The sequence below is a fragment of the Molossus molossus genome, unplaced genomic scaffold (assembly GCF_014108415.1).
Source record: "Molossus molossus isolate mMolMol1 unplaced genomic scaffold, mMolMol1.p scaffold_m16_p_4, whole genome shotgun sequence".
In the NCBI taxonomy this organism is placed as follows: domain Eukaryota; kingdom Metazoa; phylum Chordata; class Mammalia; order Chiroptera; family Molossidae; genus Molossus; species Molossus molossus.
In genome coordinates this window covers 67,597,540-67,622,077 of record NW_023425377.1, presented here as the reverse complement: position 1 = coordinate 67,622,077, position 24,538 = coordinate 67,597,540, and the positions used below count along the sequence as shown (strand labels likewise).

Sequence of the window (24,538 nt, the reverse complement as noted above, 5' to 3'; positions counted from 1 at the left end):
TCCCATGTCCACCCCCGGCAGGCCCCCTGGGCAAGGGTCTGTCTGCTAGCCCTGAAGCTGCAGTAACCCTGCCATCTGTCTCTCAAAAGGGCCCCCCGCACCTGCTCTCCCCTGCCCCAGTGCACCCGCCCCAAGCCCCCTCCCCGAGTTGGCCGCCCTTCCAAGACGAAGGCCGTCGTCCTTCATGACGGTTAGAGTGAAGACCCCCCGGCGGACCCCCATCATGCCCACGGCCAACATCAAGCTCCCACCTGGCCTGCCCTCCTACCTTCCTGGCCAGGCACCAGGTGCCCAGGAGGCTGTCACCCCAGTAAGACGCCGGGAGCCACCTGCCCGCCGCCCGGACCAGGTACACTCTGTGTATATCACGCTGGGCGCACACCTGCCTGCACAGGGCATTCGGGAGCCCCTGGACAAGAACAACCAGCCACCTGGGGCAAAACGGAGGTACTCAGATCCCCCAACCTACTGCCTGCCCCCCACCTCAGGCCAGGCCAATGGCTGAGGTCCCACAATGCCAGAGTCCGAACATCTGAGGATGGCCCTGTGACAGAGCTCCAGGGCCAGCATTTGGCTCTCCAAGAATGACCTGGAATGAAAAGTTCCAAGAGCAGTGTGAGGTGGGCACTGGCTCCAACTGCAGAGTCCAAGCAGGGAGAAGCCAGCCAGGGCTGAACCCCAACTTCATACAGATGCGCCGCCCAGAGCCCCAGATCCTGGCAGGCAGCCTGGCCTCCTACCCGCCCACCCCTTTTGTACGGTTTTATAGTTAACTGTTACTTTATGCCTGGTTTACATAACTTTAAACTGTAACAGCCTTAACAGAAGACCAAGTTGTTTTTTATATGTGTATATACAAACTTTTATATTAATGCCCGACCTCGCCTTTATAACCTGGACACAGACTTCAGAGCGAAACCCACATAGCCACCTCATCTTGGAGGCTCAGGCGCACAATGAGGACAGCTTGGACCAGGGATTTGAACCCTTGTGGCACCTGACTGCCCCCAGTCTGTCTGGGTCTCATCCTCAGGCCTGGCCAGCAGCCACCTAGCCCATGTGCATTCAAAGGAGCAGTGGAGCCTTCCATGGTGATCCAGACTGTTGGCTGGAGTGAGGACATGAGGTGAAGGGGCAGCCTTCACCTGGGGCACCACAGACCTCACATCCAGGGTGACTCTAATGTGGCCATCACTCTGTCCACTGTTCTCTGAATGGAGGAGACTGCCCTTGGCACTGCCTGCCCCGTGTGGCAGAACAGGAACTCAGGACTGCTCATGAGCAAGAAGGGCAAGCCCTGAGTTTGCACATCCTATAGTGAAAGCTTGGAGATCTCCAGAGTGGGGCTCCCCTCTTTCAGGCTCCACTCACTCCCTGGACACCTGAACAGTTGGCCCCAGGGTTGGGACTAGAGGTGTCCTACAAACTAGAGGTGTGAAATAAAGAAAAAGTGCCTGAGAGGTGTTTGCATGCAATACCTGCTCCAGGTTGGAGGAGCATGGGCCAGCAGGGTTATGGCCTCTTCTGGGAAGACCTGCCTTGATCCTTCAGCAAACACTGCTGTTGGAATTTCACACGTATCCATCACCTGAGGGAGTTTGGCCAGCTGGAGGTACATGCCTATTGATCCAGAAACCAGAGAAAGCAGGGAGTTCCAGGAGCTGCATTCAGTGAAAAGAGCCTGCTCTCCTGGGAGCTGCCTCTTGTCACCTGTTTCAGCACCCAGCCTACTCCAACCGGGGCCCTGAGAGTGGGGGGCAATTGTTGGTGGGCCTCACAGAGCCAGGAGCAACCTCCCGACACACAAGCTCCCAGGCTGCAAACATAAGGGCAGTTGTGGGAACTGGCTGGCAGTTGGGGCCCATGAGGGTGAGCAAACAGTAGGAACTGGCTAGCAGGTGGGGGACAGTGAAGAACTCTAGTACAGACTACACATGCAGGAGAGTTGGGGGACTTGTCCAGAGTTACATACTGGGATGGGACATGGCTGGGATTCAAAACCTGCTGGGTCTGCCTCTATCCATTCTGGGTTTGGTCTCATCCTTTGTATCCCGTGAAGACACCAGGCCCACTGGTGTGATCAGAACAGAGGTGACCTGAGGGCTGGGAAAATAAAGTGGTTGTGTTCCAGGGTTGTCCCTGGGAAGCGTCCATCTTCACCCTGTCTGCTCCAGGAGGGGATTGCAGGATAAGCCTTGGTTCCCTGGGAGGCCGGGTGGGCTGGAACTGGGTTCTTTCTTAGGGGTGACCCAGCCCCATCTCTTGCTCAAGGACTAACCTCTGTGCCTCTTGAAGCACTGTCCCACTGCCCATTTCCCAAGAAGGGGCAGGAGGATTGAGTCAGAATCAGGGCTGGGACCCAGAAGCTCATAACCACCTAAGTTTGGGTGGGCCCCCGAGCCATGGGTTTGTAAATCCAAGGCCATGACCTCTCCCCTCCCAAAGAAATTGGGAAAGCTGCTTGGATGTGGGAGAGTTCGGTGTGGGAAGAACCCAACCAGGAGTGAGTGCAGTAGAGGAATTTTGAACAGGGGGGAAAGAATGAGCAAAGGACTCCGTGCACGTGCGCCTGACACCAAAGAACCTGGTCTTCATAACCCTTCATTAAGGGTAAAGATGCTCACGAAGAAAGCTGGCGATTCATCCTTGAGTAAATGTGGAAGGGATGGCCTCTTATAAAACAAGACATTACTCCCGCCCTCACGATGGGACAGCAAACGAGATGGGCACGCCCACCCGGAAGGAGGTCAAATGAAGGCACTTCCGCCCTGCCTTAAGATGGCGGCGGCGGAAGGGGTGGAGGACTGCTAGTTTGTGATGGTTGCGTCGAGGCTGGAGTTGAACCTGGTCCGGCTGCTGTGCCGCTGCGAGGCGATGGCAGCAGAGAAGCGGGACCCGGACGAGTGGCGTCTAGAAAAGGTGGGCGACCTTGCATTGCCGCTTAGAGCTCCATTCCCGTAGGGCAGTGCCCGGGGCCCGCAGTCGGACCCCGCCGCCCCGCCAGCCGCTCTGGCGACGCCCCGGCCTGTGCGCTCGGCCACCTCCACCCGCTATGTCCGCTCTGGGCCTTGGGGCTCAGCTGGCCCTGCCTCCTTGACATTGGCCCCTTCAGTTTCCCAGCCTCGCCAGGTCCTAGCCCCAAGCTCGCCTTGGCTCTGCTCACTTAGAACAAGATGGGGAGGAATGGGGTACCCAACTGACACCCACTTTTTCTCCCCAGTACGTGGGAGCCCTCGAGGACATGCTGCAGGCCCTGAAAGCCCAGACGAAGTGAGTGCAGGCGTACAGAGGGCTTCGTATCCGTGGGTGGGGGAGGAGGATTGGGGGTGGATTAGAGGCCACAGGGGCAAGTTCTCTTGGGGAACCCGTAGTCTTCAGGCCCTGCCGGGACCCTTTCCTGAACTGAGGATAGGGGGCAAGTTTTCTTTTTCTACGTTTCACCATCCAGCAAACCGGTTTGTGAGGTGATCAATGAATATTCCCGCAAGGTTGACTTTCTGAAGGGGATGCTGCAGGCAGAGAAGCTGGTGAGCACAGGAACCTCTCTTCCTCAGCCCTCACCTGGTTCTCCTGAGTCCCCAGGAACCGCTTCTGTTGTGACACCTACTCCCTCTTCTGTAGACCTCCTCCTCAGAGAAGGCACTAGCCAACCAGTTCCTGGCCCCTGGCCGAGTGCCAACCACAGCCAGGGAGCGGGTGCCTGCCACCAAGACGGTTCACCTGCAGTCCCGGGCACGGTACACCAGCGAGATGCGGAGTGAGCTGCTAGGCATGGTAGGGCTCCCTTCCTGGTCCTTGGGAACCCTTCTGTTGGGGACTGGAGTTCAGTGCCTGAGAATGGCTAGAACAACAAATACTATCAGATACAGGGACCCCAGGGGTCTCTGCCTTAGGTATAAAACAAGGCTTCCCAACAGAGGGGCATTCTGGCCAGAGTTTTTTACTAGAGAAATGGGAGTTTGTTTGGTACAAGGCAAAAGTGGCACATGTTTGGTTAAGCCACAGAGTTGGCCCAGTGCAAGATTTGGCTCCTGGCTTGCCACTTGCCACATGCCACAGATAGACAAGTTTTTTTTTTTAATCCTCACCCAAGGATATTTTTCCATTTTTTTTTTTTTTTTTTTAGATAGAGTGGAAAGAAAGGAGGGAAGGAGAAAGAGAGAGAGGAACATCAGTGAGAAAAAGACACATCGACTCCAACCTGCAACCCAGGTACACGCCCTTGACCAGGAATCAAACCCACGACCCTTTGGTCCATGGGCGAACACTAACAGCTGAGCCAAACTGGCCAGGGCAAGACAAGATATTTTATCTGTAAAGTAAGATGACAGGTACCTTTCTGAGCACTGTACATAGATCAACTAAACTGTTCAAAATATGAGCTGTTGTCATTACCAGTTAATAGATGAGGAAACTGAGGCTCAGATTTCAGGACTTGCCTAAGGCCCTGACTAAGGGTGCAAAGGCTCTGAGAGTAGAAAGGACTTGTTTGAGGACATGACAAGGTGGGTGACTTCTTGTCTGTTCCTTTTTCCCACAGGATTCTGCTGGAGGTGAGTTGCTCTGAGCAGAACAGGACTCAAGTCCCATTTGCCTGGGACATGACATATGTCCTTGCTGCTCCCCATCCCTGGTGCCTCACCTGGCTACCTCAGGATCCTGCATAGCCCAGGAAGTGTCCATGGGGGCATCACCAAGTCATGTATGGAAGGAGCAGCTGGGACAGAGGAGAAGTGGTCCCCAGAGGAAACAGGAGGGATGAACCTGGGGCCAGGGGAAGCCCAGATGGGGGTGAGGAAAACATCCCAGACAAGAGGTCATTTGAGCTAGAGTTTTGAGACATGACCTCAAAGAAGCCTGCTGGGCAGCAGACAAGTTGGGAAAGGGCCTGTAGGTAGCAGACCAACACCAGATAATAGTCAAGAAGTTAAAAAACAGAACCAATCCTCTCCTCTTTTATGCTTGCCCTGTTCCTCTTCCAGAGCCCAAGCTGGACATGAGGAAGAGGACGTGAGTGTCTTAAGCCCTTGGGCAGCACTGGTGGGGAGGAGGGCTGGACAAATGTTGGACCACTGAGGAACCACCACAAGCATGTAAATCACCAGTCTGACACCACTTCTGGGAATGCTTTACCCAAAAGCCAAAGCAAAGAAGGGGAAATTGAGCCCCAAGTAGGGTGGTGGCTACAACCATAACCTCTGGGTTCCCTGGGAACATGTTTATCTCGTCCCCTCCCCCACACCATCTCATGTCTACCTGTCCATGTGTGAGGTCAGCGGGGTGGCAGGTCCCAGGCCAGGGGATGAGAAGCAGTCGGCTGCTGAGCTAGACTTCGTCCTGCAACAACACCAGAACCTCCAGGAGAAGCTGGCAGAAGAAATGCTAGGCCTGGCCCGGAGCCTTAAGACCAACACACTAGCTGCTCAGAATGTCATCAAGAAGGACAACCAGGTATGAGGACTATGGGAACTTCGCAGCTTCTGCCCCGGGGCATTAGAGGTTTCCCAGTAGAGGGGCATAGTGGCTGGGACTTGGCTGGATAAATAGGAATTTGGTAGAAGATAAATAGGAATTTGGCTTTCCCAGCAGAGGATGCAGCACCAGCAAAGGCCAAGAGGTGCTGACAAGAGGGCAGCAGGGGGAGACCACACTCAACCCCAGTGCTGTTTATACTCTCCCCACCTCACCCATAGACCCTGTCGCACTCACTCAAGATGGCTGACCAAAACCTGGAGAAGCTGAAAACAGAATCAGAACGGCTGGAGCAGCATGCACAGAAATCTGTCAACTGGCTGCTTTGGGCAATGCTTATCATTGTCTGCTTCATTTTCATCAGCATGATCCTCTTTATCCGTATCATGCCCAAACTCAAATAAAAGACCGGGCCCCACCCTGGCCAATTTGGATCAGCAGTTGGAGCATCACCCCAAGGACTGAAGAGTCACGGGTTCGATTCTGGTCAGTGGCACGTACCTTGGTTGCAGTTCAGTCCCCGTCCCTGGTCAGGGTTGTGCAGGAGGCAACCAACCAGTCAATGTGTCTCTCTCATATCAACTTTTCTCTCTCTCTCTCTCCCCCCCTCCCTCCCACTCTGTCTAAAAATAAATGGAGAGAAAATGTCCTCAGGCAAGGATTTTAAATAAATAAATACAACCCACCCTGTCTGTCCTCTATCTGCCCTCCACTCCTGTCTGTAGGTACCCTTTGGAATAGACAAGATGGGAAGGCTTGTGGAGGCCCCCAAGAGCCAGAAAGATTACCGGGGAGGGGGGGCAGGCTGGGAACAGGAGTAGTGGCTCAGCACCCTCTCATTTGCCCCTGGACAAGGTGGGGCCCCAAGAAGCCCCAGGAGCCCCCTGTCTGAGTCAGAGCCAAATACAGTGCCTTCAGCCTTGTGGAGGGTGGAGGAAACCATGTCTAGAGGTCAGCCTGGAGAAGGGAACATCGGTGCTGGGCCTTCCTTGGGATTAAAGGTGGTAATTTAGGATCGGTGCTCAGCATAGTCTAAATTCTCAGGGCACCTGCAGATGCACACAGACATTCAGCAAACAGGAGGGTCAGTGAAGACCCTGCCCTACCCAGGCTATATTCTGATCATTTCCCTCTTTTTTTTTTTTAAATCCTCACCTGAGTACATTTTTGCATTCATCTTCAGATAGAGCAGGAGGGAGGGAGAGAAACATTGACTGGTTGCCAGCCACACAACCCAAACTGGGGCCGAGGACAAACTGCAACTGAGGTACGTGCCCTTAGTGGGAACTGAAACCCGGACTCTCCAGTCCACAGGCCAGTGCTCTAACCGCTGAGCAAACCAGCCAAATCAGGGCTAGTCTGATCATTTCAGACAAGAACTGGAATGGAGGGCACTGGAACTGGAATCATGAGTGGCAGTGGGTAACTGTGGGTCCTGGCCTCTGCTGACGCCCACTTCAGACTTTGAGGGCAAAGCCTGTGAGGATTGTGTAGGGCAGCTCAATAAGAGAGGGTGGACAGGTGACAGGCACACGGGATGTGTCTATTTCAGACCCTTGGGAGCATGAGCAAGCAACTATGGGATGTGTACAGAGGTACCCACATTGGCAGGGATGCAAAACCACCAGGTAGGGCTTTAAAGTCGCAGCTTTTTATTTTATTTTTTTATCCTCACCCGAGAACATTTTTCCATTTTTTGTTCAGATAGAGTGGGAGGGAGAGAGAGAGAAACATCGACGTGAAAGGGACACCCAACCAACCAGGGCCGGGGACAAACTACAACCGAGGTACACACCCTTAGTGGGAACTGAACCCAGGTCTCTCTGGACTGCAGGCCAACACTCTGCTGAGCCAAACCGGCCAGGGCTATTTTATTTTTTCCTTTATTGATTTTAGAGAGAGAGGAAGGGAGAGGGAGACAGAAGCATTGATGAGAGAGAATATTGGCCACCTCCTGCATGCCCCCCACTGGGGATTGGGCCCACAATCTGGGCATGTGCCCTGACCAAGAATCAAACCAGTGATTTCTTGGTGAATGGGTTGACACTCAACCACTGAGTCACACCAGCCAGGCATAGAGTAGCAGCTTTTAAAAAAGATATCATTACCCTGGCTGGTTTGGCTCAGCAGTTAGAGCGTCGAACCTCAGACCAAAGAGTCATGGGTTCACTTCTAGCCAAAGGTATGTACTTTGGTTTCAATTCGTCCCCAGCCTTGGTCAAGGTTGTCCGGGAGGCAAGCAATTGATGTGTCTCTCACAATCTCTCTCCCTGCCCTGGCTGGTTTGGTTCAGCGGTTAGAGCGTTGACCTGCGGTCCAGAGAGACCCGGGTTCGGTTCCTGCTGAGGGCACGTACCTCGGTTGCAGTTTGTCCCCGGTCCTGGTTGGTTGTGTGGGTGGCAGCCACTCGATGTGTCCCTTTCACGTCGATGTTTCCCTCTCTCTCTCTTTCTCTCTTCCTCTCTCCCCCTCCCACTGTATCTGAACAAAAAATGGAAAAATGTCCTCGGGTGAGGATAAAAAAAATAAGTAAATAAATAAATAAAAAGCAAATACAGTCTTTATAAAAAAAAAAATCAGTGGAGCCCTGGCTGGTTTGGCTCAGCAGTTAGAGCGTCGGCCTGCGGTCCAGAGAGACCCGGTTTCGGGTCAAGGGCGCGTGCCTCAGTTGTGGTTTATCCCCAGCCCTGGTTGGTCGTATGGGTGGCAGCCACTTGAGGTGTCCCTTTCACGTCGATGTTTCTCTCTCTCTCTCTCCCTCCCCACTCTATCTGAACAAAAAATGGAAAAATGTCCTCAGGTGAGGATAAAAAAAAATCAGTGGAAAAATATCCTCAGGTGAGGATTAACAACAAAAAACAGGGTGAAATGGTACTTTGTACTGTTGCTGAACAGTATATACCAAATAGTATATAAAATAAGGAAGAGATGGAATTTTTTCTTCATTTAACTGAAAAACCTCAAGCCAAAGGCAGCACTGAGTTTAATGAGCAAATACTGAAAGTTATGCCACCAAAGTAAGGAAGTGAGGATGCCCACAACCGACCCATCCACTTCCCCCAGTGATTTAACATTACTTGGAGGTGTTGGTTATGCAACTAGACAAAATACATGAGACTGAAAAATGAGAAAAGAGGCAAAATATTTGTAGATGATTGTCTATGTGAAAAACAAACTAAAAAGCTATTTTATTTTTTTATTGAATTTATTGGAGTGACATTGGTTAATAAATTATATAGGTTTCAGGGGTACAATTCTATAATACATCATCTGTATATTGTGTGTTCACCACCCCAAGTCAAGTCTCCTTCCATCATTTATTTTTTTTAATATGTTTTTAGTGATTTTTAGAGGATGTGAGTGAGAGAAACATCCATCAGCTGCCTCCTGCACGCCCCCTACTAGGGATGGAGCCCTAAACTCAGGAATCTAACTAGTGACCTTTTGGTGCATGGGACAACACTCAACCAATTGAGCCACACCAACCAGGGCCCCTTACATCACCATTTAAAAAAGCTATTTTAGCCCTGGCCTCTTTGGCTCAGCAGTTAGAGGTAGGCCCACCCAAGGAAGGCTTGAGGGCAGATGCCTGGGTTGCAGGTTTGATCCCCAGTCCCAATGGAGGCAACGTGGATGTCTCTCTTTCTCCCCCCCCCCTTCCACTTTCTCTAAAAATCAATGAAAAAAATATCCTTGGGTGAGGATTAACAAAAAAAAAGAAAGGAGGGGGGAGGGAGGGAAGAAATAGGATCTCACCAGGAGACATTATGTGCTGCTTCTGGAGAAGGGTGGATGAGAAATTCACTTTTGCCCTGTCCATCTCTCCTATTGTTTGACTTTCTAAATAGACTTCTAGTTATTTAGAGAAATATTTTTAAATATTTCCTTGTAAATAGATTAAGTGCAAGTTCACCAAAACCACCAGTTTTCAGACAAGTAAACTGGTTCAGAAAGGGTGATTAAGCTCTTTGAGCTGTTCTCTATAGTCCCACAGGCCATCAATAAGTATCTGATGAATGAATAAATGATTGGGGGGAAAGGGGTGATTAACTGGCCCCAAACATGTCGGGGTCCACCAGGCTGGACTCAGAACTTAAGTTTCAAAGATTGTTGAGTCCACTTCCCGCGTCGCCAGACCCCGCCCCCGCCGCCAGCCCCGCCCCTGCTTTGTGGAGCGCCCCCACAGATTGGATCCAACCTGCACTTAAGGCTCAACTCGTACTCAGGCTGCTGGGAGAGTGGACCTAAGCACGGAACCCCGGACGCTGGGACAGGTGACGCTGGGCGGGAGCGCTGCGTGCAGCGCGTACCCCGGGCGGAGGTTCCCTGGGTCCTCTCGGGGTCGGTGTTGGTGGGCTCCGTGCGCCTCAGCGGGAGTCTGGAGCAGCGCGGGGATTAACGCGATAAACCAGGCCCGGGATGCGCGATGGCGTCGTAATTTGCATAGCGCCTTTTCCGGATACGCGACTGTGGTGCTCTGAGGACCAATCGCATGCGTCTATGCAAATATAGCCGGGCTGGGGAACGCGCCGGTGGCCGGAGAGTTGGCTGTCACCAGGTCCGTCCTTCAGGCGCGTCCTTCTTCTGTGTTCACAGGCAGCCCGCAGACCACCCCCGCCACGCGCGGGCCACGACGCCCTCCGCAGGGCCCGCCCGTCGGCCCCGGGATCCCCGACAGTCTCCTTCCCGAGGTCGATGCCCATCAGGGGGCCCCCCCACACCCACGGCTCCCGCCGGGAGGGCCTGCAGTTCTGCCCGCCTGGCCCCGGACCCCCGGTGAGTCTGAACTGGAGGAGGGTCCCCAGGCCGAACCTAGGCAGAAGAATCATTACCCCCAGTTTAAAAGATCCTTGAAACCAGCGTTCCTGTTCTCTGTGCTGACTGCAGCCAGGTGCCCACAGGGCAAGGCCCAAGAGGATTGTATTTGAGGATGAACTGCCCTGCCGGGTACTTCTGGGCACCAAGAAGCCTGTTGGATCCATCCCTGGGGGGCATATGCGTAGTCCCCACCCAGTGCCCGACTATAAGCTGTGAGTGTCCTCTGTGTGTTTACTGATGGCTTGGGACAGGGAAGGGGCACTGAGTCTGGGGCTTTGACAAGTAAATAAGAATTGACCAATTAGTACGAGAAGAGGGGCATTTTGAGCAGTGAGCCCAGCATGAGCAAAGAAAAACAAATTACACTGATTGGGGGAAAGGCAGGGGTTCTTTACACTCACACTCTGTCCTGCTTTCAACCACTCCCCACCCCCACCCCCGCAGTAAGTACCCAGCGGTGAGCAGTGAGATGGAACGAAGGTGTTATGCTGCTGTGTTCCAGGACCAGTATACAGAGTTCTTGGACCTCCAGCAGGAGTTGGGCTCTGCACAGGCTAAGCTCCAGAAGCTAGAGGCCCTGCTTACCTCACTGCCCCCACCCCGAAGCCAGGTCAGCAACCAGGTGGAAACCCCTGCCCCACAGCCCTTCCCGGTGGCCAGACCCTGGCCTTCAGCACACTCATTGGATCTAGATCTCCAAACTCTTCTTCCTCCAGACTGGCTGGGCACTACAGCACATGAGCCAACATTAGCCTTAAAGTGCTCTCTAGATGTGTCAGTGTGTCTCTCTGAACCTCCGTTTCCCCATCTATTCTTGGGTCCAGTACCCCCTAAATCCCCCTCCTCCTTCTCCCCTTGCAGAAGGAGGCTCAAGTAGCTGCCCGTGTCAGGAGGGAATTTGAGAAGAAGCGGATGGTGAGTCATGGCTTTCTGAATCCCCCAGTCAGGCCTTTGCACCCCTGACACTCCTATTAAGTGCCAGTTTTAAGGAAATAAAACCAAGGCTCAGAGAGGAAAAGCAAAGGGTCAAGCAGCTGAGGGCCATAGGCCAAACTACAACAAGGACTTCCCCAGCTCTCATCCTGCCAGGACCCCAGCTTTCTGGACAAGCAGGCTCGCTGCCGCTACCTGAAGGGCAAACTAAGGCACCTCAAGACACAGATCCAGGAATTCGACAACCGAGGAGACAGTGAGGACTCTGTGTACTTCTAAACATCCTGACAGACAGGCAGAGGAATACACTGGGGTGGGGTGGGGGGCAGGGGTCCCACCTTGCACTTGCTTCTCTACCTCCCAGCCTTAGCTCTTGCTCTTCCCTCCACCTAGGGTAGCTTTCCCTGATTGCAAATGCCTCAGCCTTTGAGGCTTAGCTCTGATGACCCCTACTCCAGGAATTATTCCCAGGACCCCCAACCCTGACTCCATAGGGGCCCTACATCTCAACTCATCCTCTGGAAGCAGGTCCTGCTTTCCAATCCCAGTGGAATAAACATGTCTTAAATATATACTGTGCATAGCTGCTTAACACTCAGTTGTTACCAAAACATTGTTCTTCCATTTTCCAGAGGAAAAAAAATCAAGGTTCCAAGATACGGCCTTGTCCAGGGTCTCCAGGTGTGGTGTGAATTCTTGTCTGTCCAGGGGGCTCCCTCTCTTCCAAGAGCCTCAAGTGGCCCTTTCGGTGGGAGAGAGTAGGTGATAAAGTCTTGCTGGGGTAGCCTCCTAGAGAATTCATGTGATGAGATGCTGAGGACCACGTGAAGTTGGCAGGGAGGTGCAGCCCATATCCTACAGGAGGCCCTGATACCAAACAAATAATTGGGTCCCTGCAATTTTCCACTTCTGGGCACTGCAAGCTGAATGGTGATTGACACTGGGCACTGTGTGAGCACAGTTCACATGCCTGGCCTTGGGCTAGGGTGTGTGGAACTGGTAGGGCCAAGCCTCTGTGGGGCCATGTGCTGGTAGCCCAGCAGCTGCCCTCTTTGAGTCTTGGCCTTCCAGGGAAGCTACACGGGACAGGGACAATCAGGGAAGCAGACTTCGGGCAAGAAAGGCAGTACCAGTCCCTGGAGCCACTGTCCTCAGGGAAGACAGCCCTGGGCCCAGTGTGAGAGCAATAATGGAGGCCCTTATGGCAGTCTTAACAACCAGGGAGACTCAAGATGACTTCTTGCAGAAAGAGCCATATGGGTAGGGTTTTGTAGAAGTTCAGCAGTCAGGCCTGGACAGACATCTGTCTCTAGCATGGGAACTGGAAACACAACAGATGCAGTGGTCTTGCTCAGTCCTCAGATGTCCCGTGAATCTGAGGAATGGGACACTTTGTCCGGTCCAACAACTGAAGTGAACATACATTCACTTACCCACAGGATATCTCAGAAGATGCTGACCCAGGGCAAGAACCAGTCTAGCCTCCCTGTAGCCTCTCCATCCTACTCCCACTTTAATCCTCTTCTGGGGGCAGGGCATACTCACAAGACCCTTGTTCAGTTCCTCAGGCAATGGCCTCACTTCCCCTTATCCCACACTGAGATGAATATGGGGGAGGCTAGTATGCTAATGGGGAGCTTTTGGGAGGACTCGACTGCCTTAAGGGCCAAGCACTGGCCCAGACTGCAGGGTGAGACCCAACTTCTTCCCTCAGTCTTCAAAGGGGCATCTTTGATAGAGGGTTTATCTCGATCTGGTAAGACCTCAGTCAAGGCCAAGATGCCACCCTCACCACCACCCAGGCCCTTTCAACCCACCCCCTAGAGCCACAGTCCTGGCAATAACTCCCATAGGCGCCTTTCACACCACAGAGCTGGGTAGCAAATTGAGGCCAGGATGGAAAGGTCCCTTGTGACCTGGTTCACTCTATATCAACTCAATTAAGTCGACATTTCAAAATCTGTCCTTAAAGGTCCCCACCTTCCAAATGCCAGTCTCTGAAATAAGTTTTTGTTGCATGTGGACTCAAACTGGCTCAGGCATAAAAGGGAAAGTCTGGGCTCATGGAACTGATACAACCAAGGGTTTCCAGGTATGGCTTGATCCAGGGGCTCCTAAGGCATTCTGGGACCTCCTTTGGCTCTTCTTTGATTATATACTACTAGTTCCAAATCCTGCCATCCAATCTCACTGGCCAGCTCTAAGCTACATGTGTTCCCCAAATCAATCACTGTGGCCAGGGGGATGGAGGACTCTGGGCAACTGTGACAGAGCTAGCCCCAGATGTTTTTCCTGAGGACACTAGGGCTCAGATGCCATGATTATAGGCTGACCAAAAAAAATGACGTTTGATCCAGGGCATGTGTGAATCTATGAGGCTCACTCTCTGAAGCCAGAGCCTGAATTTGAGCCTGAGCATCTGCTAGACTTAACTCCTACAGACTCACTGACTGACCTCAGCCCCCCACCCCACCCCAGTCTCAGTTCTCCACAACTCTGTCCAATACAAACAGCAAGCAGAGCTGTTGTTAGGTTGTGGGTTTTCCAGGTGGTGAGAGTGGGTCCTCATGGTAGGCTACCCTCCCCTCAGATGACGGAGACTGCAGGTAGGAAACACCTTTATTATTGGCCTTGATTCATTCACCATGTAGTGTCCAATGTGGATCGTGTGTCCAGAAGAAGCTACCTGGTACACGAGACTCTTGCCTGGCTGCAGCTGCCCTTCTAGTCGACACCAGACCGCTGTCCATCACAGCAGGGAAGCCAACCCCACCATCCCACAAGTTCATGCCTGAGGCACTGAGGGACAAGACTGTCCCAGGATTGGAACCTCAGTCCTTCCCCTCATCTTGGCCAGGAGTTTCTGGGGAGGACGAGTCCAGAGCCTGGATGATCAGTCACTTTTTGGTTTCATGATCATTTAAAAAACAGAAAAGACAAACATTTCACAGTCTTTAAAAAATAGAGGAGTCTGAGGAGAGAGGCTGGGGTCCTGTCTGGGGATACCCCCTGAGGCTTGAGCAGCCACATCCCTTGAGGTCTGCAGACCTGGCCATGGTGCCCTGGCTCCTGTCCAGTCACTGGCCAGAGCCGTAGGGCCAGTTGAAGGTACTTCCAGACAGCAGCATGTCTCGGATCAGCGTCTCGATGGGCGTCTTGCCCACTAGGCGCATGAAGAACAGCTGGGAGATGAGGGAGGCAGGGACAGCGCGCAGGGCAGGGAGCCGCAGCAGCAGGCGCCCAAAGCGCTGGGGCTGGGACGGGTACTGGGCCCGAACGTACTCGGTGAGGGCCACCTGTGCCTTCTCCTGCAGGCTCTCCACATGCGCTGGGTCCGACAGGCCACAGGCATCTGGGAAGACAAGGGCAAGGTCAGATGTGGTAGGATGAGGCAGGGCACAGGGTCCCAGAGGTGACTGGGGGCACCACTGGGCTGTGGATATGGAGGGAGGGGGGCACTCAGGAAGTGGGAGATAGGGACCTGGGACACAAATGGGGGTATCTAAGGCAGTATCAATCCTCAGGAGGTTTGGAGGTGGCCTTATCTGAGGACAGTAACACAAGGGTGCAGGCAGTGATACCTAAAGAGTAGATGGGGCCCCAAATGAGGCCTTGTCAGGGAGACAAGTTCTAATCAAGTTCAAGGAAAAGAGGGGGCTTGGGGAAGAAGGCAATCCCCAGAGGGGGCTGGGGTGTGAGTGAATGTGACAGTGTCTAGATGGGGCCCCTTGAAAGTGGGGAGCAGAGGAGTCTTCTGGGGAAAGAAGGCAAAGCATATTTCTCACATGAAAGCCACCTCCCAGAATGGCCTGGGTCTGGTTCCTGCTTCCCTGGCCCCAAGAAGACAGCTAGTGGGGTCTAGAACCTTCCAGATTACAGAGCCAGCTATGCCACCAGTCCCTAGAATTAGGCAGGGCTTTGGGGGCTGGACTGTTACAACTGGCAAGGAGGATATTTGGACAGCCTCGCCCCTCCTCAATGGGAAGGACCTCAAAGTCACACTCCTCAATCCACTGCAGCAGTGGTGGCCTGGAGGCTACCCTAGGGGCAGGTTGGGGGCTCTGCGTCAGAGGTCTGGGGTCAGAGATATCAGAAAGTAGGGGGCCCAGAACCAGGAGTCGGGGCAGCCCTGCCTGGCAGCCCTTCATAAGTGCTAAGTAGGAAGACCACCCTGATCGGGGAAACTAGCACCGGGGAATTTAGGGGAGACTGAGGATCAGGAAGTAGGGGGAAGAGGGGACCAGACCAGGTGTCAGGGACTGCCTCCCCCATGCCCTAGCCTCTCTGCCCGCAGTGCTCATTGAATGAAGAGTACTTTGACAAGGGGGTGGGGTGTCTCAGGGAGCCCAAAAATCAGGCAGAGAGGCTGTGGAAACCTGATTCACTAGTCCAAACCCAGCCTGGGGACCAGAGTCACAGTTCTTAGGAAGACCTGAGATCCGGGGTAGGGGCATCTGGGTGTCACACCTCCTATATCACCACCTCCACTGCCCCCATAAGCACTCAGAACAGGTGCGGGGCCACAGGTCTGGCAAGCAGGGGTTCAGGGAGTGGAGGCTATGGAGTGACCCGCACCCAAGTCCCCCCTTTGGAGCACATCTTACCAGGTGTGAACAGCGCAATGGCCTTGAGGCAGCCGTATTCTGCAGAGTCGACCTGCAGGCGGCCCAGCTTGTCCACCTGCTCCTGGAAGGCGCGCACCTGATCCATGAAGGCCACAGCACGCTCAGCAGCCATGGGCGCAGCGTGCAGACCAGCTGCGGCCAGCAGCGGCGCCGTATGCAGGGGCAGGGCAGCCTGCGCTGCGTTCAGCACAAACAACTCGCTCCAGCTCAGGCGCAGCAGCGCCACCTGGTCGGCCACCGGCAGGTCAGGGAAGAAGGGCGCGTGGCGCGCCCACTCCACTGTGCTGAACAGCAGTCGCGCAGCCAGCTCACACACATTGTCGATTCCCAGCACTGCGCCTGACGAACCGCCGCCTGCGCCAAAGCGCCCGGCTGCTGCTGGGTAGGGCTCAGCGCGCAGCAACTGCGAGATCAGCTCCGACACAGGCTGCCCGGGAAAGAGGTCCCCGCCCGCCACCGCTGCAGCCAACACCGAACCCGGGGGGCTGCCCGAGGAGGCAGCCACAGCGCCAGGCAGCGAGTGCGGGATGCGGCCACGCTGGACCGCTGGGAGAGGAGATAGAGATGGGCAGAAAGGAGGGGAGGGAGGAGAGATGAGGGACAGGAGATAGGAGAGAAAGATGATGGGGAGACAGAAGAGGGGTAAGGGGATGAGGAGTTAGGAAATGGGAGAGGAATGATGAAAATGGGCAAGGGGTGGGATGAAAGAACATGGGGAGGGTACAGGGGGTTGGGGAGAGAGGTGGCAGGAAAAAATACGGGAAAAGTTGGTATCCAGCGAATTGTGGGGGACAGGTAGAGAGAAAGAAAGAGGGAAAAACAAAGTCATAACAGAGTCACTCAGCCACCCACCCTCTAAGGCCCACCACACCTAGCCTTTCCCTGAAATCCCCAACCCCACCCCATGAGTACACAACTTGTTGAGGCCAGGGGCCAGGATCCTGCAGGCCCCTCCCTGCTCTGTCCTGTGCTCCAGCCTGAGCCCTTGTCCAGCCCCCAACACCACCCCACTACCTACAGAGAAGGACCATGGTGGGGGGAACTTTCCTAGGTGGGAATGGGACCAGTGGGTGAGGGTGAATTTCAAGCACACGTGGCCCTCTCCCACTGGACTCTGAGCTCCACTGAACAGCCAGGGAGGCTTGCATCCACCCCCACTATACCTTCATACCCTGACCATGTTCCCACCTCAGGGCCTTTGTACTTGCTGTTCCCACTTCCTAAGCATCCTTTCCCAGGTCTTCCTCCTCATTCGGCCCAGAATGTGTGGGTTCAAGCCCAAACCACAACTCTACTACTCTCATACCCTGACAAATGGCCTCACCTCTCTGATCTGTGCTGTTTCCCCATCTGTAAGATTTAGGAGATAATAAAGATGGTAACACCAATCACTGAATTACGTAAGAATCTATCTAACTTGCTTAGAACAGTACTTGGCACACAGTCAGGGCTAAATAGATAGCAATTCAAGCCAAGAAACATTTATTGAGCACCTTCTGTGTTCCAGGACCTGGTCTATAGGCATTGGGGATATGTCAGAAAACAAGACAGAAGTCCCTGTCCTCAGAGAGTGGATATTCTGGTAAGGGAGCAAATAAATTACAGAACAAGGTAAATGGTGTAAAATCAAGGAAGGGGATGAAGGGTAATCAGGAGGGCTTCTCTGAGGTGCTGTTTAAGCAAACCTTAAAGGAAGTGAGGGAGGAAGCCATGCAGGTGTCTGGGGGAAGAGCATGCCAGGCAGAAGGAAGAGACCATGCAAAGGCCCTGAGGTACTGTCCTTAGGGCATAAGCTGCAATTATGATGGTATCCACTTCTGAGACAGGAGATCTGAAACCCTGATTTGAAGGATTTTAGGTCAAATAGACAAGTGGAGGCAAATCAAGGTGGGGGGAAGGGAGCGGGAGAGTCACCTCAAATTTAAAAGGACCAAAGGTAATGATTGGATGGTTTAAGAAACAGTCTGAACAGCCGTTCCTAGCTTCTTCTAGAGGTCCAGCAGAGAAGAAACCAACTTTAGCCCAGGAAAGGTTCAATTTAAATGCAGGGAAGAACTGCTGGCCTGGCCCATGAGAGTCCAGGCAGAGACATGACACCCAGCATGGGGGCCAGATTCAGCTCCCAGTGGAAGTCTCTGCATTCCACTTCAATTCTAAGGGTGGAGTTCTAGGCCCAGTTGCCAGCACATGTCCATCTAAGTCCCCAGGGCAGACAAGAGGATGGGCCTCCCTCTGGCTCCCAGGGCCAGGGGTCAGGCAGAAGGACAGACTGCCTTTTGACTGAATCGGGCAAGTTCCTGCCTTGGGCAAACATAAAGCAGGGGTGGAGTGGGGAGAGCGAGCGAGTCAAATAAAAAAATATGTCCTTGTTCAGAAGGCTAGGGGGTGAGGGCAGGGGCTCACCGAGGTGTCAGGGCCAGGGCACCTGCCTCTGGGGCCAGGGGGACTAAAGAACAATCCTAACACAGACCCAAGTCAGGGCATCCCTTGCAGCCCCGGCTCTAGCACAGCCACCAGACAGCCATAGATAATTGGATTCCTCCTGCCCTGGGCCAGACCAAGGCCCGTGGGATCTCAGATCAGTGGTAACGAGGTTAGCAGGCACCAGACCCCAAGAGGGAGTGAAGGACAGGCCATCTGTCTACCCTCTGTCTGCCCCACCCAGCAGAGACTCACCCTCCTTCCTCATGCCCACCCGGAAGCACTTCTTGAGGCGGCAGTACTGGCATTGGTTCCGGTGATGCTGGTCAATTTGGCAGTCACGATTGGACCTGTGGGCATGCAGAAGTCACCATATGGGTCACTGTGACACCCACATCCTGCTCCCCAAGCCACCCAATGAGTCAACTCTAAAGGCTGTACCTGGGAAACACTGGTGCCCCACCCACCCCAGCCTTGGCAGGTAGCCCCAAAGGGGCACAGAGGCTAAGCCTGCAGGTCTACAAAGAGGAAAGGACAATTGAGGGTGGGTGGTAATAAATGAATAGAAGTCTGTCACAAAGTAGATTAGCACACCAGGGAGGGTATATTGGAACTGGGTTTTGAAAGATGAATAGTTCCCCAGGTGAATGGAAAAGCAATTATAAGCAGAGAGTGCAAAGAGCAAAAGGTTGGAAATGTGAAAACATGGAGGCCTAAACAGTTTCCTTTTACGTAGTCACTGCCAGGCTAAGGGGTGGGGTCTTTGTCCCAAGGGCAATGTGAGAGGAGAGAACGTACATGGTCAGGGAGCTGGGCTTGATGATTTAACTAAGAGAGCAGAAGCCAGAACAGGACCAGTCCTCTATGGGGTCACAGCACTGTAGGATCCCAACATTATCACCCTGCACAAAGCCGCCACCAATGAATGAATAAATGAACGGACTCCTGTCCCCACTTTAAGACCCTACACCCATGTGTCTTCCTCTGGGAAGAACTTTCAACTCCTAACTGAGACCAAGAAGCTTCCTTCTGGTGGCCCTCAAGGACTGTTGTTGCCTCTCCCAGGGATGGGACAGGTGGCCTGGCCCTGTGAGGCAGTGACTCTGTCCAGAGTCAACCCCAAGCAGGAGAGTTCAGGAGCTTGTTCTTCATATGTCCCCATCACCTCACCTCTTTCCCTTGGCCCTTGACCCTTTATAACTCTCCCCACCCTGAGCTCAGGGCTCTCTGAGGCCCACACCTGGAGCAGACACTCCTGAGTTTCCAGCAGAGCACCAAGAAGTTCACCCAAAGAAAAATCACAGAGGAAATCACTCAATAACGTTAAAAATCAAACACCTCTCAGCTGAACACATAGTCCTGACTTTCCAGCAGCAACTTCTCTACCAAGCCTCAGTTTCCTCATTTGGAATTGGGAGGCTCCATATGAAATGCACTGGGTGGGTGGTGGGGGAGAGTGTGAGGAGCTCTGGGGGAGGGTGCCAGGCCCCAGGCCCCAGGTCCCAGGTCCCAGAGCTGAGGCTCTGGAGGACCTCTAAGTGCTTGTATCCTGCAAGTGGCAGTCTCTGAGCCCAGGCCTCTGTCCCTAAACAGCCCCAGCCCCCAGGAGGAGGCCCTGCTAGGGCGGAGGGAGCTCAGGCAGAACCAGAACAAAGCCCAGCAGGCAGGCAGTGGGAGGATCCTGGGCAGCAGGCTGGGGGCAGCCGGCTGGAAACAGCCAGGCCTCGGCTGGGTGGGCGGGCAGGCAGGGGCCCAAATCAGGGCCCCCTGACCTCAGGGGAGGCTGGGAACCTTCTGCCTCAGCTTCCCCAGCTCTGGAGTCAGGGCAGCTCTCCCGGTCCTCTGGACGGGGAAAGAGAAAGTTCTATTATCCCACCTAACAAGCACATGCTTGGCCCAACCCTAGGGCCCAACTAAGATTCCTCCCTGGACTTCTGTCTTCCAGTTCAATTTGATCAGAGCCCTCCCTTGTTCACACACCCTCCATGGCTCCCTGTGGCCCTCAGTCTAACATTTCAGGCCCACTCAGCTCTAACTTCTCCCATGCCTGGGTGGTCTCATCTTACAACAATGCTCCCCCAACCTGCCACTGGGCAATCTGCCTGGACCAAACCCCTCATGCTTTAAGGCCCATCTCCTGCTGCCCTCCTCCAGGAAGCCCTCCCTGGCCCTCAAACAGAGCCCCTTGTTCCCTCCTGGGACCGCAAACCTTTCCCTCCCTTTGGCCCACCCCAGACCCCAAAGGCTGGGTGCATCTGCATCTCACTGTGTCTCCACCAGACTGGGAGTGAGCTGGGTGTGGAGCTAGTCTCTTTGGAGGGCTGGTATCACACTACCCAGGATGGGCCCCGAGAGAACTTTGCTGAATCAATGTGAGGCTCAGAGAAGGGCAGTGACTTCACCCGGAGACACAACCCCTGAGCTTCTAAAGAACCTTTCAACCCTAACAATGCTTTCTTTCCTCTGCCTTGGTGCTCCCGCCCTCAGGGAGCCTCTGGAACCCCAAAACTGCCTGAGCCCCTCCTTTGACCTCCCCAAAGACCCGGCCAGAAAGCAGGCAGTTATTCCAGCAGCAAGAATGAGGCCAGTCTGGTGGCCCACTTAGCACTGGAGGAGGGAGGAAGACAGCTCATATACACACACACATGGACACCACAGACAAGCCCTGGCCCCAGACCTGGGGTCAAACTCCAGGTGCCCAGGGACCCACCCAGTAACCTCTCCAGCAAGCCTTTCTTGGGGAGGGCCCTGACCCCAACTTAGCAGCCCTTCCCTTCCCCACCCACAGTTCCCCTTGTTAAGCCCCAACTAGGGCAGGTTCTCTCCTTGGATGACCCAGAACAGACAGCAGGACCTCTCTGGGCCTCAGTTTTGAGCATATGAAAAATGAGGCTTCCCATACCGGCTCTGCAAAACCCACACATGTTCATGTGGGATGCAGAGTAGGGGCTAATCAATGGAGTGAAAATATGCTCACCCAAGAGAGGTAGGAAGAGGGACCTGGGCTGGACACCTAACCCCAGCTCCAGAGAAGCTAGCAAAGGCCACCCTCTCAATGGGGACTCCAACCTAGGACAGCTCAGGCCTTCTCAGAAACGTTTACTCCACCCTAAGCAGAGCCACCTAAGTTTCAGGGATTTTCCAGGAGCCCCAAGTCTCATCCCACTCCTGGCTTCTGGGGGTGGAGCAGAGGTGTGGTCAAATCCAGCTGCCCTACCCATCCTCCCCAACGTCCAGCGGCAGTTTCCGGTGACCTAAGGCCCAGGGTGAGCCCAGGGCGGGTACCCACTGGTAGGCAGGCCCAGCTCCCCCCAACAATAGAGTCCTCCTCCTGAAGGAGGCCGCCCTGTGCCACCCCAGCCTCACTTTGGCCAACGCCTTCTTGGCCAGGGCGACTTTGGAAGTGATATTTGACCCCAAGGGCACGCCGTATTGATCCCCATGGCCGCAGACAATGGCCCATGGACGCTGTGCGCTGCACAGTCCAAGTCCCACGTTCGATTCCCGTGGGGACCCGCACGACAACGTTCCCAACGGTTAGGGTCCCACCCTTGACAGCACCCCAACCCCTCTACGTTCGGAGATGAACCCTCTCTGGAGAAAAGGGAGGGAGGGAGGAGGAGGGAGGCACTGGGGCGGAAGACTCAAGGGACCACCTGATGGGAGGAACTGCATCCATACAGCACCGACTGTATACACAATCCCAGGAATGGAATGGAGAGGGGAACAGGGGGTTGTGCTCTATCTCATAGGAGTAGTGGAAGCCCAGGAAGGTCAGCACCAGGCCCAAGGTGACCGAGCAGGTCAGGGCCCAGGCCGGGCCGGGTGCAGGCAGTGGGGCGCGGATGGGAGGCTCACCGGCAGGTGTAGCTGAGGTTGCGGCGGATGCTCCGCTTGAAGAAGCTCTTGCAGCCCTCGCAGGTGAAGACACCGTAGTGCTTGCCACTCGACTTGTCCCCGCACACCACGCAGTCCACCTGCAGCCCCGGCCGCTCCTCGTCGCCCGGCTCCGCGTCGCTGGCAGCGCCGGGTGGTGAGACCGAGTCTTCCTCGGCCGCGCGCGGGTAGACGCCCGCCTTGTCCACACCGTTCGTGTCTCCGCCGCCGCCGCCGGGGCCGCCCCAGCCGCCGGTCACCATGGCCATAGTCCCAGGGCAGCGGGGCCGGGGCGCCCCCTCCGCGCTCCTCCCGCCGGGCACCCGTCGGCCCGGGGGACTCTATCGGGTGCGCATCCGGCCCCGGCGCGCGGGGGGCACCGGCTGCACCCCCCAAAAAAGTTTTGCAGCAACTTCCTGCGGCCGGTCCGCCCGCCCGGGCAGAACTGGTCGGGCCGGTTCCAGGCCAACTTTCCCACGCGTGCGCTAGACCGGGCCCGGGGCCGGAGGGGCGCGCTAGAGTCGCGGGCCGGGGACCCCGGGGACTCGCTCCCCACCGCCCTGGGGCCCCGGCGGGGGCGCGCGGGCCATGGCCCGGGCCAGGCTACGCAGGGGGCGCCCTCTGGCCTGGCCGCCTCTGGGCCGGGTGCTGCGGCCAACTTAGCGGGCCGCCATCCGGGCGCGGGAGGCCGGAGGGAAAGTTTGGCCGCAAGTTGCGCGGCCTCCTGCAGCGAGGGTAAGGGGCGGCGGGCGCGCGCCGGGGCCGGTCGCCGCGCCCCCTGGGTCTCCGGGGCCCCCCGGCGGCCGTTCGGGGCCTGCAGGGCCGCGGGCCGGCGTTTCCCGAGCTGCTGCCCTTGCTGTGGCCGCGTATACCAGGCCTGGGCCTGAGCTTGGGCCCGAGCCTCGCTTTCGCCGCCGCCGCCGCCGCCAACCCCGTGCGCTGGCCTCGCGCTGCGGCCGGTTTGACACACAACGTTCCATTCGCTGGGAGGGCAGGGGGCGGGGGCGGGGGCGGGGGCAGGGGCGCGCGCCTTGGGCTGGGGGCGGGCGCTCGTTGCCCCGGCGACAGCCGCCCTTATAAGGGCATGGGTGGCCGTGCGCGGCGCCGGGCGCCGGCGGGAGGGGCGAGGACGGAGCGCGGGACTGTTTGGCCTGACCCTCCCCCTCCTCATCCCCGCCCCCCTTCTCGGCCGCTCCAGCCTTAACCCCTGCCCGGCCGCAGCGGGAACCTGGGCAGCAGCTGCCCTCTGCCCTTCCGCAGCCTCGCCAAGATACCTTTTCAAGGCCCTCCCCTCCACCTCCGGTTTTGGACTTTGCGTCGCTCCACCGCCCTCAAGGCGCCCCTCGGAAGCCCCTCATTCCCGGCAGAAGCAATAATAGGGGTCCAGTTGCACCAGGGGGGCATGCCCATGTGTAATACACGCGCGCGCGCGCGCGCGCGAGCGGTCACGCCCGTGCTCACACCGGTACACCCTGGGGCATTGCACAGTTGCAAAATGGATTGTGTTTGCTTCCTCTTCCAGTAAATCGCCGCGTCCGACCCCCACCCTTCCAGGCTCTGCTTGGGCGAACACCTGGTGCTCAGAACATCCAGGGGGCAGGGATGTGGTGGTTGGCGGCTGGAGAGGACGTGAGGTGAGGGGGGTCCCTCGCCGGAATTTCAGGCCTCTGGGGGCAGGTCGCCCACCCGCCTGACGAGGTTGGAGGCGACAGGAATGCCCACCACCCCTAACGGGGCCTGCCCCTGCCCCTTTAATTTCCTTTTTTTCCTGTGCTTTATAGAAAGAGCTTGGCCAGGCGACCGGCTGGACTGCAGATGTCTCTCCCAGGCTCCCAGAGCTCTCCCAGCTGCCGCCCGCCTGCAAAACCTCCCCATCCCCCGCAACCCAACCCAGACCCTGCGCTGGGGCCAGCAGCATTTATTAAACACCTTTTGAATGTTCCCAAGCTGCTTCTGGCAGAAGCATGAGCCCCTGGCTCTGGACTTGTTAACGTTTAACCGGCTAGAAAAGCCCTTCCTTTCACCTTTCACCTTGGAGTCCCGAAGGTCCAGTCGCCAAGCCTTATCTCCTGCCCTGCCCTGCCCTACCCTGCCCAGAGCCAGACACGTGGTCATGTGGCTGGGCCTCCGAGGGCTGTAAGGGCAGGAGAGCAGTACCCTCTGCCCCCGAGGCCCCAATGCCCTCCTTTCTCAGGAAGGGGCCTTAGGAAAAGGTACCCCCTCTGCAGATGACATCTGAAGAAGCCCCCTGGGGAAGAGGGCTGGGGAGGTGTGGGGGAGGAGGGACGAAAGCCAGCACAGTGGACTCTGGGCCTCCCAGGGAGGCTCTGGGCCTCCCAGGGAGCTTTACATAAATCGCTGAATGGGAGATGGGGAAGGTTTCAACAGGTATA

At 55.6% G+C, this 24,538-nt stretch overlaps 4 protein-coding genes across 8 annotated transcripts in view; 3 read left to right on the top strand and 1 right to left on the bottom strand.

The window, feature by feature from the left end:
• MYO9B (myosin IXB) overlaps window positions 1–1,788 on the top strand; it is an 88,134-nt gene extending 86,346 nt beyond the window's left edge. For 3 of the 5 annotated variants that reach the window (XM_036241969.1, XM_036241970.1, XM_036241968.1), the window contains one exon: window positions 90–1,787. In XM_036241969.1, the coding sequence (XP_036097862.1) occupies window positions 90–505 (416 nt within the window). In that variant the 3' untranslated portion in view covers window positions 506–1,787. Of the gene's footprint in view, window positions 1–89 lie in introns of all 5 variants that reach the window. The other 2 variants (XM_036241972.1, XM_036241971.1) reach the window with 1 other exon arrangement.
• A 978-nt stretch (window positions 1,789–2,766) lies between these two features.
• USE1 (unconventional SNARE in the ER 1) lies at window positions 2,767–5,967 on the top strand. The gene is made up of 8 exons (XM_036240259.1): window positions 2,767–2,919; window positions 3,221–3,270; window positions 3,449–3,527; window positions 3,622–3,774; window positions 4,541–4,553; window positions 4,983–5,010; window positions 5,277–5,451; window positions 5,694–5,967. The coding sequence occupies exons 1-8, from the start codon at window positions 2,818–2,820 to the stop codon at window positions 5,874–5,876; spliced, it is 783 nt and encodes a 260-aa protein (XP_036096152.1). The 5' UTR covers window positions 2,767–2,817; the 3' UTR covers window positions 5,877–5,967.
• Window positions 5,968–9,693: 3,726 nt separating this feature from the next.
• On the top strand, window positions 9,694–11,776 carry OCEL1 (occludin/ELL domain containing 1). The gene is made up of 6 exons (XM_036240946.1): window positions 9,694–9,746; window positions 10,069–10,248; window positions 10,360–10,502; window positions 10,735–10,900; window positions 11,152–11,205; window positions 11,380–11,776. The coding sequence occupies exons 2-6, from the start codon at window positions 10,168–10,170 to the stop codon at window positions 11,500–11,502; spliced, it is 567 nt and encodes a 188-aa protein (XP_036096839.1). The 5' UTR covers window positions 9,694–9,746; window positions 10,069–10,167; the 3' UTR covers window positions 11,503–11,776.
• A 2,048-nt stretch (window positions 11,777–13,824) lies between these two features.
• NR2F6 (nuclear receptor subfamily 2 group F member 6) lies at window positions 13,825–23,108 on the bottom strand. Its single transcript, XM_036240265.1, has 4 exons — window positions 22,128–23,108; window positions 18,525–18,619; window positions 15,828–16,394; window positions 13,825–14,575 (listed from the first exon to the last, which is right to left on the bottom strand). Exons 1-4 carry the CDS (start codon window positions 22,412–22,414, stop codon window positions 14,301–14,303), a joined length of 1,224 nt encoding a protein of 407 aa, XP_036096158.1. The 5' UTR covers window positions 22,415–23,108; the 3' UTR covers window positions 13,825–14,300.
• Window positions 23,109–24,538: the final 1,430 nt, after the last annotated feature.

What these genes read in the sequence shown, in the direction of transcription:
- NR2F6 (XM_036240265.1), bottom strand. Translation starts at nt 22,414, where the DNA reads ATGGCCATGGTGACCGGCGGCTGGGGCGGCCCCGGCGGCGGCGGCGGA. An exon ending in AACCTCAGCTACACCTGCCG is followed by an intron (nt 18,620 to 22,127) that starts GTGAGCCTCCCA and finishes GCATGCCCACAG; the next exon opens with GTCCAATCGTGACTGCCAAA. An exon ending in CATTGCGCTGTTCACACCTG is followed by an intron (nt 14,576 to 15,827) that starts GTAAGATGTGCT and finishes TTGTCTTCCCAG; the next exon opens with ATGCCTGTGGCCTGTCGGAC.
- USE1 (XM_036240259.1), top strand. Translation starts at nt 2,818, where the DNA reads ATGGTTGCGTCGAGGCTGGAGTTGAACCTGGTCCGGCTGCTGTGCCGC. An exon ending in GCCCTGAAAGCCCAGACGAA is followed by an intron (nt 3,271 to 3,448) that starts GTGAGTGCAGGC and finishes TTCACCATCCAG; the next exon opens with CAAACCGGTTTGTGAGGTGA. An exon ending in CTGGACATGAGGAAGAGGAC is followed by an intron (nt 5,011 to 5,276) that starts GTGAGTGTCTTA and finishes GTGTGAGGTCAG; the next exon opens with CGGGGTGGCAGGTCCCAGGC.
- OCEL1 (XM_036240946.1), top strand. Translation starts at nt 10,168, where the DNA reads ATGCCCATCAGGGGGCCCCCCCACACCCACGGCTCCCGCCGGGAGGGC. An exon ending in CGCCTGGCCCCGGACCCCCG is followed by an intron (nt 10,249 to 10,359) that starts GTGAGTCTGAAC and finishes TGCTGACTGCAG; the next exon opens with CCAGGTGCCCACAGGGCAAG. An exon ending in TGCCCCCACCCCGAAGCCAG is followed by an intron (nt 10,901 to 11,151) that starts GTCAGCAACCAG and finishes CTCCCCTTGCAG; the next exon opens with AAGGAGGCTCAAGTAGCTGC.